Source organism: Diadema antillarum, unplaced genomic scaffold (assembly GCF_040938485.1).
Source record: "Diadema antillarum isolate AM-2024a unplaced genomic scaffold, OU_Dant_1.0 seq00000090_RagTag, whole genome shotgun sequence".
Lineage (NCBI taxonomy): Eukaryota > Metazoa > Echinodermata > Echinoidea > Diadematoida > Diadematidae > Diadema > Diadema antillarum.
The window spans coordinates 549,568-562,096 of record NW_027271180.1 but is presented as its reverse complement, the minus strand read 5'-3'; the positions used below and the strand labels follow the sequence as shown (position 1 = coordinate 562,096).

Sequence of the window (12,529 nt, the reverse complement as noted above, 5' to 3'; positions counted from 1 at the left end):
CTCGCTCCACACTGTGTCTACTCATTCCACGGCAGCTGTCCCGAGACGAACATTACCACATCGTGGCTGGTCTGCAGGTGGTCTGCTGGGGAGTTGGTACCATGCTTGGTTCATTCATAGCCGGTTAGTTCATCACAAATGTGCTGTGATTCATATTACGTTAAGACAACAGACAGCAACTCTCGTCTGAAAACATTGGGATTTTTCCATCTGCAATGTCATTTCCATATCAATTGCCTTTCGCGGCATTCAGAAAATCTTGCATACTATTTTCATGATCTCTCTTGGGAGAACCATCTTAATCACATGACACTGACGTGTCGTTTGCTAAATATCTTTTTATCAAATTATGCGAATAGACATACTTACGATAATAAACATATCAATACAAAAACATGTAAACATATGAATACATAAAAATATAAACATATGAATATATAAACATATAAATGTGAACATTCTCTGCCTTGGAGGATGTGCTGTAACATCGAATCCACATGTATTATGAAAATTGGGCATTAAAAAATATGCTTCTTAAAAACATGTACAAGTTCCGACATCCGTCGCACTTCATCACAGTGACGTGATCAAACTGCTATTGTCCCTAGAAATCCGAGTTGGAAGACTCACCTTTGGTGTCGGAATAGATTAAGTGGAAACCTATAGTATTATTTCCTCCTCCCTCGTGAAAAAAAAAAGAAGTTTCCATTTCAAAATACTGAGGAAAGTTTGAATGACCTACCTCTATAATATACAATTCTTATGAAAAGAATCTAATTTTCAGGTTACAAAAGGGACACACGAACTTTAAGGTTCTCGTAGTGAAGCAACAATCAAATGCAGAAATACACACACCCAACGAATGATGAAAGAGTTACGATTGTCACTTATTTTTTCTCTGTTCCCCTTATGTCTCATTAAACGCCCCCACAGGCCTACTGGCAAATATGTTTGGAAGTTTCAATGCATCCTTCACCATGCTGGCGATGGCCGAGGTTCCCACTTTACTCTTGGCAGTTTGGTCCCGCATTCTGTACGCCAGGAGGACTAGTGACGAGTTAGGGAACGACACACCACGTGGCCATCAAGACTAGCCGGCATAACGGTTTCAACAAGAATAAACATGCAGTCTGCTGCAGACGTTGACCTGCTTTATCAGTCGTGATAACAAATCAATAGACATTACTTCCATGACCCCACGACATCGCGACATTTGTGGTGTTGACTCGAATTCCGACAATCAGTCATACACATTTGGGTGTAAGTTTCTTCGATTTGTCTCCCTCTACAAATTAAATTCGTTAAGATCGCAACGGCTGATCTGTAAATTAACAGACATGTCGAAAAAAAGGAACCAGTGGGACTCGAACCTGTCATCTACTGCTTTCCGGGCAACGACACTACCACCAGGCTGTCCCTGGTTGCCGGAAGTAACACGGTGAACATGGATCAAATACCCAAGCTCCGAAATTCCGCCATTGTTATGTTGAGTAGTCCAAGGCGGACAAGGCATATCAAATGAAAGAAATATATTTTTCAGAGGGGTGAGGGTTCAGGTGTAAGTTTCGTCAAATTGTCTCCCTCTACAAATTAAATTTGTTAAGATCGCAACTGCTGATCTGTAAATTAACAAACATGTCGGGGAAAAAAGGGAACCAGTGGGACACGAACCTGTCATTAAAAAGAAATGAATAATAATAATAATGAATTTTGTAGAGGGAGAAAAATTGAAGAAACTTACACTTGAACCTTAATCCCTCTGAAGAATATCTTTCTTTCAATCATACACATTGTCTCGAAAAGAAATGTTTCATCGATTTTACAAACATATAGGCCTAAAATTTAGGGGAAAAAATGTCATGGTGACACACTGTTGAAGTACAAAGTGGCCTATCATAATCTATCAATGAAAGATAAAAGGCGATACTAACCTACTAACCTCAGTACCATGCTATATCGACTGCTGCCCATGTTTGGCCTGAGAGCTTTGATGAAATCCTCTCCTGCTGCAGCTGATAGTGAGTTGATTCCAGACGATAGTGAGCTGGTGATCGAGAGCATTACGTTTTTATTTTGCGATCAATCATTGTATTACGTTTTTAATTTGCGATCAATCATTGCATTATGTTTTTATTTTGCGATCAATCATTGCATTACGTTTTTATTTTGCGATCAACTATTGCATTACGTTACTATTTTACGATCAATCATTGCATTTCGTTTTTATTTCGCGATCAATCATTGCATCGTTTTATGTGACCTTTTGTAGACCCTTTACTGTCCTGCATACCTCCTTCTCATATTACCCACAATTCAAATTATGTCACGTGACCTAAAGTTGGGTATAACCACGCTAAAAGATGAAGATTAGAGACGAAACGATGTTGGGGAAATATGAAAAGAAATTCTATCTTCGCTATTTACTTTTGACATAACAAGCTATTTTACCGGGGGAAAAAAAATCCACCAAGACAAAGACAAATGCCAACGAATTGAGTCTTTTTTCAATCTCTAGTAATGAACGATATTTCTTGTCATGCAATAATATAATGATGAGATGAAAGATTAATTTGGAGTAAGATATGAGCATAAGTGAAATTTGTCTTTGGATCCCACGTGTGCTAAATACTCGTGAATACAAGGTCTGATATTTGTTATTATATTGTGTCGAGATGAAAACCATACTGACAATAGCTTTCAACAACTGGTTGCATCCCTCCAGCATTCAAGTGAGCTAGGCTGGGCTTAAAATCTTCCTATATAGTCAGTACCGGAAACAATTATTCTGTCAATACATACAGCCTTGCTGGATGGGCACTCCGGTAAATGCCCGGGTTGAATTCCTCGTCTTCATACGATTACCAAACTTACAGTAATAAATCTTTGAACAAACCGCACTCCACGTGTTCTTACACGGTGTATTTTGCATATATATATATATATATATATATATATATAATTACCTGATGATTGCACCTCATGGAGGTTGCATGAAACTCAGAGCTGCAATAAATACGGATGAACCAGCAGTCAACTGCTTGTACTTGTTTCATTTCTCCTGTCTAAAGCTCTTCCTTTGAGGATATCGAGCACTCTTCATAGTAGGATAGAATCACCAAGTGTATGTATGTATATATATATATATATATATATATATATATATATATATATATGATATGATCTGATTGATACATAGTATTATCTCTCATAATCAACCTATTGATACCCTCAGATAGGTGCCTACAAACGACGTACGTACATGTATGTGCCGCCAAATTTGTAGAATTTTCCAAAAGGCTGTGAGGCTTACACTTCGCACTTCATCGCTATATTATATACAGTACATGTATTTAAATGTTCTCACCTCAAGTTACTGTATATGCATTCCATGTCCGAGAACAATTTCGTTTTTGGATCTAGATAACATTAGCAAATAAAGAGTACAACTTACCTCATTGATGCGGCTAAGAGGACAGAAACGAAGAGTCCAGGCAACCCGGGGTGATCAGCAAACAGGTCCATGACGAAGAAAGGGGCGAGCTAAAAATAGAATAGACACAGTTCAAACGTGATGCGCATCTACAGTATAGATGATGTGCCTCGGCGAAGAATATATACATGTAATTATAATCATCTATGTCTTGTGTGTGTGTGTGTGTGTGAAACGATGTGAGGTTGTGGAACCACCTGCTAATTGGAGCTAAACACGAATAAAGAATACTGTGCATCGACTGTGTATCTGTTTTAGGAATCGCTTTGTAATAAAATGCACAACGAGTGATATTATACATACCATTCAAATGTCCATACCAGGTTAAGTGAGCATTATCTTATAACCGCGGCTTCAACTCTTCCATAGTACGAAATTAGTTTTTCATTCGCAGATAATGATCCTTTATTCTCATATGTTCATTGGGTGTATCAATGTTGTGTCGATTGCACATTTGCAATTCTGCTTCATATTGAATTATTTTGACTGCCTAGCGATATGCGAAGGAACATGCAATTATGGAATGCAACTCAAATCTTATCCAAACTTCTGGTACTTTTAACTTCCAAATTTCTTCAGTCATGTCCTTGACTAACATTTATTTGGCGGCAAACGATCAGTTTGTACACACCTGATCTGGATGGGTGATAGCGCCCGCAGAAAGAGGGTCACATTGGCTGTAGAATGCGTAGATCACTAGGCCCAGCATAACACATAGGTTCACCAGAACAATCTTTAGGACCGTAGATATTGCCATAGCTCTGTTTGTAACAAAAACAAAATAGAACAAAACCAAGAAAAATCAAACTGCGAGACAAAATGAGAAAGAGACAGCGATGATAAAATAAATCGGATGTCTGCATTCATATATCTAACGTTGAAAACCCTTTCTTTGAGAAGTAAGCGTAATGCTCGTTTCGTGGTCAGGATTTGCAGAGCAAAATTAATGGGTGAGCGGCTATCCGTTAGGAGACGTTCGTAATGAATGCAGTAAAGGTAAGACACGACTGCGACATAGAAAGCATGAAGAAGCAGAGGTCAATTACACCTGAATATATTCACAACTTTGTCGGTCTGCCATGGATTTTATCTAACACCATATTTGAAATAAAACTATTGATTTGGTTTACAGTAAAACTATAAGCATATGTGATAATTGATAAATACGTGATACATTTCATCGGGTTTCGAGGAGTTGAAGTCAGCATGAAATGCTGTGTTTATCGTCAGCGATTGATGATAACTGAAGTTAACGACCGCCTTGATATATTTTCCGCACCAAAACTCTCTATCTCGTCTACGTATTCACAAACAAATCGCAGTACACATTTTGTCCAAAATATGTTATAATAATGTAGAATGTACTGGATCAAGTATATATATATATATATATATATATATATATTTTTTTTTTTTTTTTTTTTTTTTTTTGAGGAGGGGGGGGGGGGGGGAGGTAGAAACAGAGTCGGTTCTCCTGAAGCCTTTCCCGCTTGGTGGATTTAAGGCAAGTTCACTTGTTCCACGCATGCATCGAAATTCTATGGGCTGCGCAGTTGCTACAGGTGTCTTTAAAGCTAGACCAGCGCGTACTCTGTATGTCTCTCACAAGTAATGCTATCATGAACCCTTTTTATGCCAGGGACTTTGGACAGTGTGTACAGTGCTGTGGGGTTTTCAATGCAAATCATCACATAAAACAATCAAAGGGTTAGGTATAGTGGTGCTAAAAGTGTAACAGATCCTAATGGAAGAACTCGTATTCTCCATGCAGGTTGAATATTATAAAGGAAGTCAGCCTCACCATCCACAAACTTACTTCCAGCACGCTTTCCACATGTTACAAATCTTCTATGACTGTCTTGCTTTCGTGTTAGCAGGAGTACGAGGGTACCCCTTATGACCCTGTTTACACTCAGTTGTTTAATTTTATGTGATTGAATTATTTGTCTCTATGATTAGAAACGAACGATGGTCACAAGATGCTTGGATTAGGAGGGTTTGAATAAAGCTATAAAACGTTGAAATCATGGGCTGAAATGCACGGAGAATGCTTTTGCATAGTTTATGCCCTCGATAAGCAAAACACACAATAACATAGATAAAACATATTTTTTATCATCGTCACTCGGATGACTGGATTTTTTTGTTATTGTCAACTGCTTCGGAAGAAAGCAGGATACCATGCGTGTTCTTCTGAATGATTTCTTTTCAGGTAGGTCTACTGTCTGCAGCGAAGTGAAAATTAGGAAATGGCAAAACATGGTACACAAATTGACGCCCACAACAGGCAACTATGTGTGTACATCGTGAAATTTCGTGTACAATCCGTGTACAAACACAGCAAACTGTACTGCAGCTACCTTAGACCTTTTTTACTTAAACATGGTAGAAAAGCGTTATTACATTGAATACTACATTACACGCTGGCGAATTCCAGTACAGTTGAAAGTCAGTCTGTAAAGAAGGAGTAAAATTTTATGAGCGTAACGATGAAAACGTGATAGAAAATCGGATGGAAAAAAGGAAGTTATGACATTTTGAAATTGCGCTCGATTTTTCAGGAATCAGTTCTTGAACACTCAATGTGAATATATGCATTTTAATAGTGAAGTGATGATGTCGTCTTTTCACAGCTTGCCATATAGTTGGCACATAAAATGTTGAAATTTCCAGTTTTTAAATCAAATTAAGTTACGCCTCAATCTCAAATCTTGATGTATCTAACCGATCATTACTCTAAAATCATTCAACCAGGAATTAGACCAGGTTTTACACTTTGGTAATAGAAACATTGAATTTTCGTCTTTTCTTGGAACATATCAATGGAAAATGTAAGGTGACGACATCATCAGATCACTTGTTTGAATATCTATATCAACTGTATGAGAACTGCTCTTAAATACTACCTTCCCTTCTAATTACAGTCATGACTTCCTTGAATCTTATCTGATTTTTATCAAAATTACACTGTTGTGCACTTAAGATTTTATTATTTCTTATCAAACTAATTTATGACTGGACTGGAATTCCTTTTTTATTCTTCCTGTGCCAGTGAGTAAAATGTGCCCAAATCTTACACGCATACATTATGTGTGGAAAATAAATGTGGCACCGAGAACATTACGGAACGAACTTGCGGGTGTGACGTCATCCCTCATAAACCAACTTAACTATTACAAGGGGGTACTATAGGGTAGTATAGTACCTCCTGGACCATATATAACTCTATGAAATCCACTCTATATTGTGCTTTTACATTTTGGCCCTCCTTGGCGTGGCGAGACTGAGGTACCTCTGGACGATAGTCTGGTTTGTTCCAGTGGTCATCACTACGATGACGGTCATTCCGGCCACCACTGACCAGACGGTGTGTCGAACGGTGGGGTCAAAGCTTATACTGGTGTGCATACAAAAGACAAACGAGATGGGTGCAAAACGGTTCAGTAATACCAAGGAGGTGTCATCTGCTTGGTGATACCAATCAAAGTAGGGTGAAGCACACTGTGTCACTGACGTAAACCGGCTCTGGAGTAGATCCATGAACACGGTTTGAATTTGAATTTGAATTTAGTTATCTGCTCAGCATAAAGAAAAATAAATCAGAGAATGACAATGATAAACAATCATGACAAGCACAGAGTAAAGACGGATCTATGGATTACATAAACCTGAAGGGAAGCAGCCAACGAGGATTTAAAAGTTTCCTTAAAATCTGGCCGACTCAGATAAGCAAAATACACTATCTATCTCTAAGAATGTTTCTAGACTTTTTCATAAGAACCATGATTTTGTGGTAGATATCACAACGTATTGACTTTCGGAGAGTATACCTTCCCTTTCACTCGTCACCCAGCATCTGTATTACCATACGGGTTATGCCTGATATTACGGGCACTCCCGTTGACCGAACTATACGAGTAGCCTACTACTTCCGACGCCAGTCGTTACTCCCTGTTACTCCCTAAAACAAAACAAAACAAAACAAAGCAGAACAAAACAAAACAAAAACAAAAAACGAAACAAAACAAAACAAACTAAAAACGAAACAAAACAAAACAAACTAAAAACGAAACAAAACAAAACACCACGAACACTATAATCAATAGTAACGGTTAAAAGACTCATCTCACGGAGATTTGTAAAATGAGATCGCGAAAAAGAATGCGTGTAATGTGTTTGTATACAAAAGTGTTTGAGTGTTTATCGGAACTCAAAAAGAAAAGAAAATGAGAGTAGTCGTGTAATGACGAAATTTACTACACCAATAACATTTATGTATTCCTGGACAATAGTAGCGGTAAACATACATGACATATAATCAAGCAACAATCCTTCCGCGTCATCATTCGTCCTTCTTTATTCGTTTCACCTTAGACCAAGGAAAGTCAAACAATTACATATAAATTGCTATGTCATCCTGTCAAATGCTATCCATTCTTCTTTGATATATCGAATGCTAAGTGTATTAAATCGCTAATGGTTCTACCCACATTGCCACTTGGAGGCGATCTCCTTGCTTGGCGATCCGCCACACCTCTCCCATCCCGCCGACTCGCTGGCATCCCATCACCAAGGCAACCACGATGCCAACAAAGATGACCACGCCCTGGAGAACATCCGACCATACTATTGCCTTGATGCCTCCCTGTAGAAAAGATCAAAGGAAGATCTTCAATAACAAAAATATATTTTCGTCTCCTATTGATGCAGATGCTCTGAATAAATCGTGACTAAGACAATTTGCATTGATCATCCTCTCACTTTGATACTAGAGGCAAATGAGGCAAAGCATGTGTATGAGATATTTAATTACATTTTAGTTTCACATGCAAACGAAAGTATGCCCCCCGAGTCTTCTGGTATGATTTACGATTACATCACCCTGCTGGAAAGAACACAGTGTTCCACAGTGTGAAACACAATGTGAAACACAGTGTGAACACATTGTGGTCGCATTGTGAATCATCAATTCACAGTGTGAAACAAGACATCACAATGTGAACTCTCTGTGAAAAACCACACCACTGTGTGAAATCATCTTCACACTGTTAAATTCGGGCGTTTTAACAGTGTGAACACAATGTGAGTCATCAATTCACAGTGTGAAACAAAGCATTACTATGTGAACAATGTGGAAACCACACCACAGTGTGAAATCATCTTCACACTGTTGAATTCGGGCGTTTTTCATATAGCCGACTATGTGAACACATTGTGAACACACTGTGGCACACTGTGGCACACTGTGCTCTTTTCAGCAAAGCATGATAAATTCTGTGATGGAAAATAAGCATATTCAAAATGAGAAGTCCAATGCATATTCACTAAAATCACTGGATTCTATATAGGCCTAGCTATCACGAGTAAAAAAAAAAATGGTTAAGTGGAGGGAAAATTGTTCTCTGGATGGCTATAATAATATCATATTTATGGTATTTCTGTGGTGTAAATCGAAATTTACGTTAAGTATAGAAGAATTTTCTTTGGTCCCTCTGGGTTCGACTTAGGCGAGGTTGGATGTATCTATATTTCTCTACATGAGCCATTAGGTGGACATTTGGGGTAGAAAACTGCGTTATTAGGCGACATCAACATTAGGTGGACAAACCCATGTCCTGTTACAGTTTTGACCAGTCATTTTGTGACGGAATCCCTTTACCCACAAACCTCAACGTGTCAGTTGAAGTTCAGGACTTCATAAACTGTAAATAACAATCGAAGTAACCCATATAGTCTCTTTTTAAGCCTTTTAAAAGACGTTTGATTTTTTAGGTGCGTATATGGGGGGGGGGGGGGAATGAGGCAATAACAGGACATCGCTTTTTTGCCGATTGCAAAAATTCCAGAAGAGTATATCTCTATTATCATATATCATTTTCCTTCATTTTCATCTCAGAAAGTAACATTTGTACTTTGGTTTCGTTAGAATACCTCTTTCACAGAAGAAATAGAATATAATGTGATGAATAGACCCCCTTTTACCGATTCTTTGAAAAAAGAAATCCAGAAGAGTATAGTATTATCATATTTCGCTTTCCTTCATTCTGATGTAAGAAAAAATTGTGAAACATCCTGCTTAAGTAGGACTAAAACGTATGTCCTTTTAATGGACCAGGTAGCGTTATTTACATTACTAGTAATCAATTTCGGGAAGGGGTGGTTATGAGCCAGAGTCTATACTGTAAACACGGCGTAAAGATGATAGATACAACATCACATTACGTTCCTCATGACCACTACTTGACCTACAAGCCACACCTAAAGACTTTAAATCTGAAATAAACAGGCGTATCTATTATTAGGCTGTTGTGATTTATTTCGGATCCAAAGCCTGTCAGGTGTATAGTCGTGAGTCATATAGTGTGCGACGGGCTTAACGCATGCAGTTGTCACGGTAATGACCAAGTTCATGCAGACGTACCAATGTCGAATACAAAATTGCCACCAGCCAGATTATTCCAACACTTGCCCAAAGACTAAATCCAGTCACTATTATGAAAACAGGAAAGAAAATGAGATGGAAACTAACATGGTATAATATATCGTTTCGTTACAGTGTATATTAAACTTGTTATGCATGTAACACATCTAAAGTCTGGAGATCAAATTCAAATGGTCTACATGATGCGGAAACCAAAACTGAAATAGTTCAAATTTATAGTTCAAATAGTGTCCTGTTGAAAAAAGAGATTTGTGATATATGCCACAGACAAAACCAGACGTTATATGTAAAGATAGCTGGAATTTTTTTTTCGAATCTACACATGACAGAATTACCAAATAAGCTTCATCAGTATTTTCTTAATTGTGAATATTGTGTTATGTTTTTACCACAATGTTCGTGCGAACAATAATGGTCAGGACACCTATAAGTGTTTGATGATTGAATTCACAACACCCTAACGTCTTCAGCTCAAATAAATTACTTCTAAGCAGGTTGCGCTTCCATCACTCATTAATCTCTCTCTCGTCATAGTCATGATTATACATCTTGGTTTCTTACCTGTTTGTACAATCATTGCAGGTGCATATAACACAACGCCAAGAAAAACCATCTGTCGGGAGAATGAAGATGTTTGTAGGCATGTGTATAACAATGGAAAATGTCTCTAATGGAACTTTATTTACAGGGAAGTAGCTAAATTGTACATTCTGGTGATAAAAATGTAAATAAAGTTTGAATTTGAATTTGAATAATTGGCTGATGTAAATTTCTTGGTGAATTTGAGCAATGTTTAACAAAGTAAGGACGTATTGCACTTAATTGACAGATATTGTCGTCAAACTTCAGCATTTACATCTTCATGACAATGGTCTCTTTCGCATGCAATCTAAAAAACAACAACAAAAACTAATGATAGTGATGTTTACGGATCAAACGGTAATGTGTATAGGACGTGTCAGCAGAGCTCTAACAATGGTCAAACAATTAAGAATAGCAAAGCATTGTAAGTTATCTATCTGGGCAGAGCTACCAAGTCTCACGCATTCTGAGTGAGACTCAAGCATTTAGGGGTCGTCTCACGATCTCACGCATGGCACCCATTTTTCTCACGCATCGGGCAAAGTCTACAATTTGGGCCCATAATAAGGAGCATAGCTCAAAGGATTAAAGTGATAGTTACAATTGAAGGTATATTTTCCTTTTGTCTTTCAAAATAAGTCAAGAATAGTCACTTAAGTATGCACCTGATCGCACCATTAAGAGCTAAAAATTGAAAAAGCTCCCTACCGTGAGAGGCCACAGGGGGAAAAACCCCTCCCACACCCTCGCTCGCGCGCACATTTGCATGCCGAGATGCCGAGTCATGAAAATCTCACTCATAAAATTTTTTTGAACTTGGCATCCCTGTTTACTGGCTATAAAAGAGGGAGAATGTGCAGTAATAGGTAAAAAGTAAGGTTGAAAGTTACCACAAACATAAAAGTAAACTTACCATTTGAATGGTAAACAGCAGGCTGCAGAAAACACGAACGGACCTGTTGAAACGCATCTCCAGGTACTGGTGAAGATAGGTGGAAACAAAACTAAAGAGTTATGGAATTATTCTACCCTTCAGACACAACCATTTCTCCTCCTAATTGAATCATATCCAAGAAAAAGAAAAGAAAAGAAAAGGCTATGCCTCGTTTTACCGAATGTCTTAATCTCCATGGATTTTATATTTATGAGTATTTTGTTTTCGAATGTGAACATACGACGAAAACGTCGAGGGCTCCTACCCATAGAGTACTTGAAAATGGCTTGTCATAAAATTAGGACATTTGACTTGACTTAATACATATTTCTACAAAAGATCTAACAAAAACAAAGCAAAACATAGCAAAACAAACAAACAAACCAAACGAACAGGCAGACGAAGGTATAACGTATATATTTGATTTCGTCAAATTATGGTAATGGCTACGTGAGTGAAAAACAGGTGTGCGGGTCCGCTTTTGAGCGGGGTTACACTTTCAATCCCAAACTCGCTAACAGCGGAGGACACTTGCGGTATACCAGGGCCCCATTTCATAAAAAGTTGATATGATGACAACTCTTGCTGGAATGGCAGTTGTCATGGTAACGACAAAAATGCTGCTTCCTGATTGGCTGTTGCCATGGGAAGTTGTCATTCCAGCAAGATTTGGCATCCTAACATCTTTTATGAAACAGGGCCCAATCCCTTATACACTTGCCTCGTATGCACTGACCACGCCGAGATCAAAGTAGAGAGGAACAAACAGACGACAGGTGAGAATGCCGCCGATGACGTAGGCCAGAGTGATCCACCAGAACATGGTGTTATACATGTAGACGTCAACGGGCGTGCCGATGATGTTGACTGCCGCTGTGAAAGTCAGCGTCATCGAGATCGACACGGGCACGACGCTCGACTTACGATTGTCGAGGAGGAACCGCTCCGGCGACCTCTGCACGCGTCTTCTCCGACCGTAGCAGGCCGTCGCCACGCCAATAATGAACGCCACAGAGAGCACTAGAGAGCAGACAACATAGTCCCACGCGCCAAATAATTTCTTGTTTTCGTTTTCCGCCAT

The 12,529-nt window shown here is 38.6% G+C and overlaps 1 protein-coding gene across 1 annotated transcript in view; it reads right to left on the bottom strand.

Annotated features, from left to right (window-relative positions):
• The window catches only part of LOC139726582 (sodium-coupled monocarboxylate transporter 1-like), a 47,445-nt gene extending 34,916 nt beyond the window's left edge, over positions 1–12,529 (bottom strand). Inside the window, exons 1-9 of the mRNA XM_071637570.1 lie at positions 12,170–12,529; positions 11,428–11,493; positions 10,494–10,545; positions 9,912–9,979; positions 7,981–8,135; positions 6,747–6,887; positions 4,122–4,251; positions 3,452–3,540; positions 1,932–2,044 (exon numbers count right to left, since the gene is read on the bottom strand). Of these exons, the coding sequence (XP_071493671.1) occupies positions 1,932–2,044; positions 3,452–3,540; positions 4,122–4,251; positions 6,747–6,887; positions 7,981–8,135; positions 9,912–9,979; positions 10,494–10,545; positions 11,428–11,493; positions 12,170–12,529 (1,174 nt within the window). The remainder of the gene's footprint in view (positions 1–1,931; positions 2,045–3,451; positions 3,541–4,121; positions 4,252–6,746; positions 6,888–7,980; positions 8,136–9,911; positions 9,980–10,493; positions 10,546–11,427; positions 11,494–12,169) is intronic.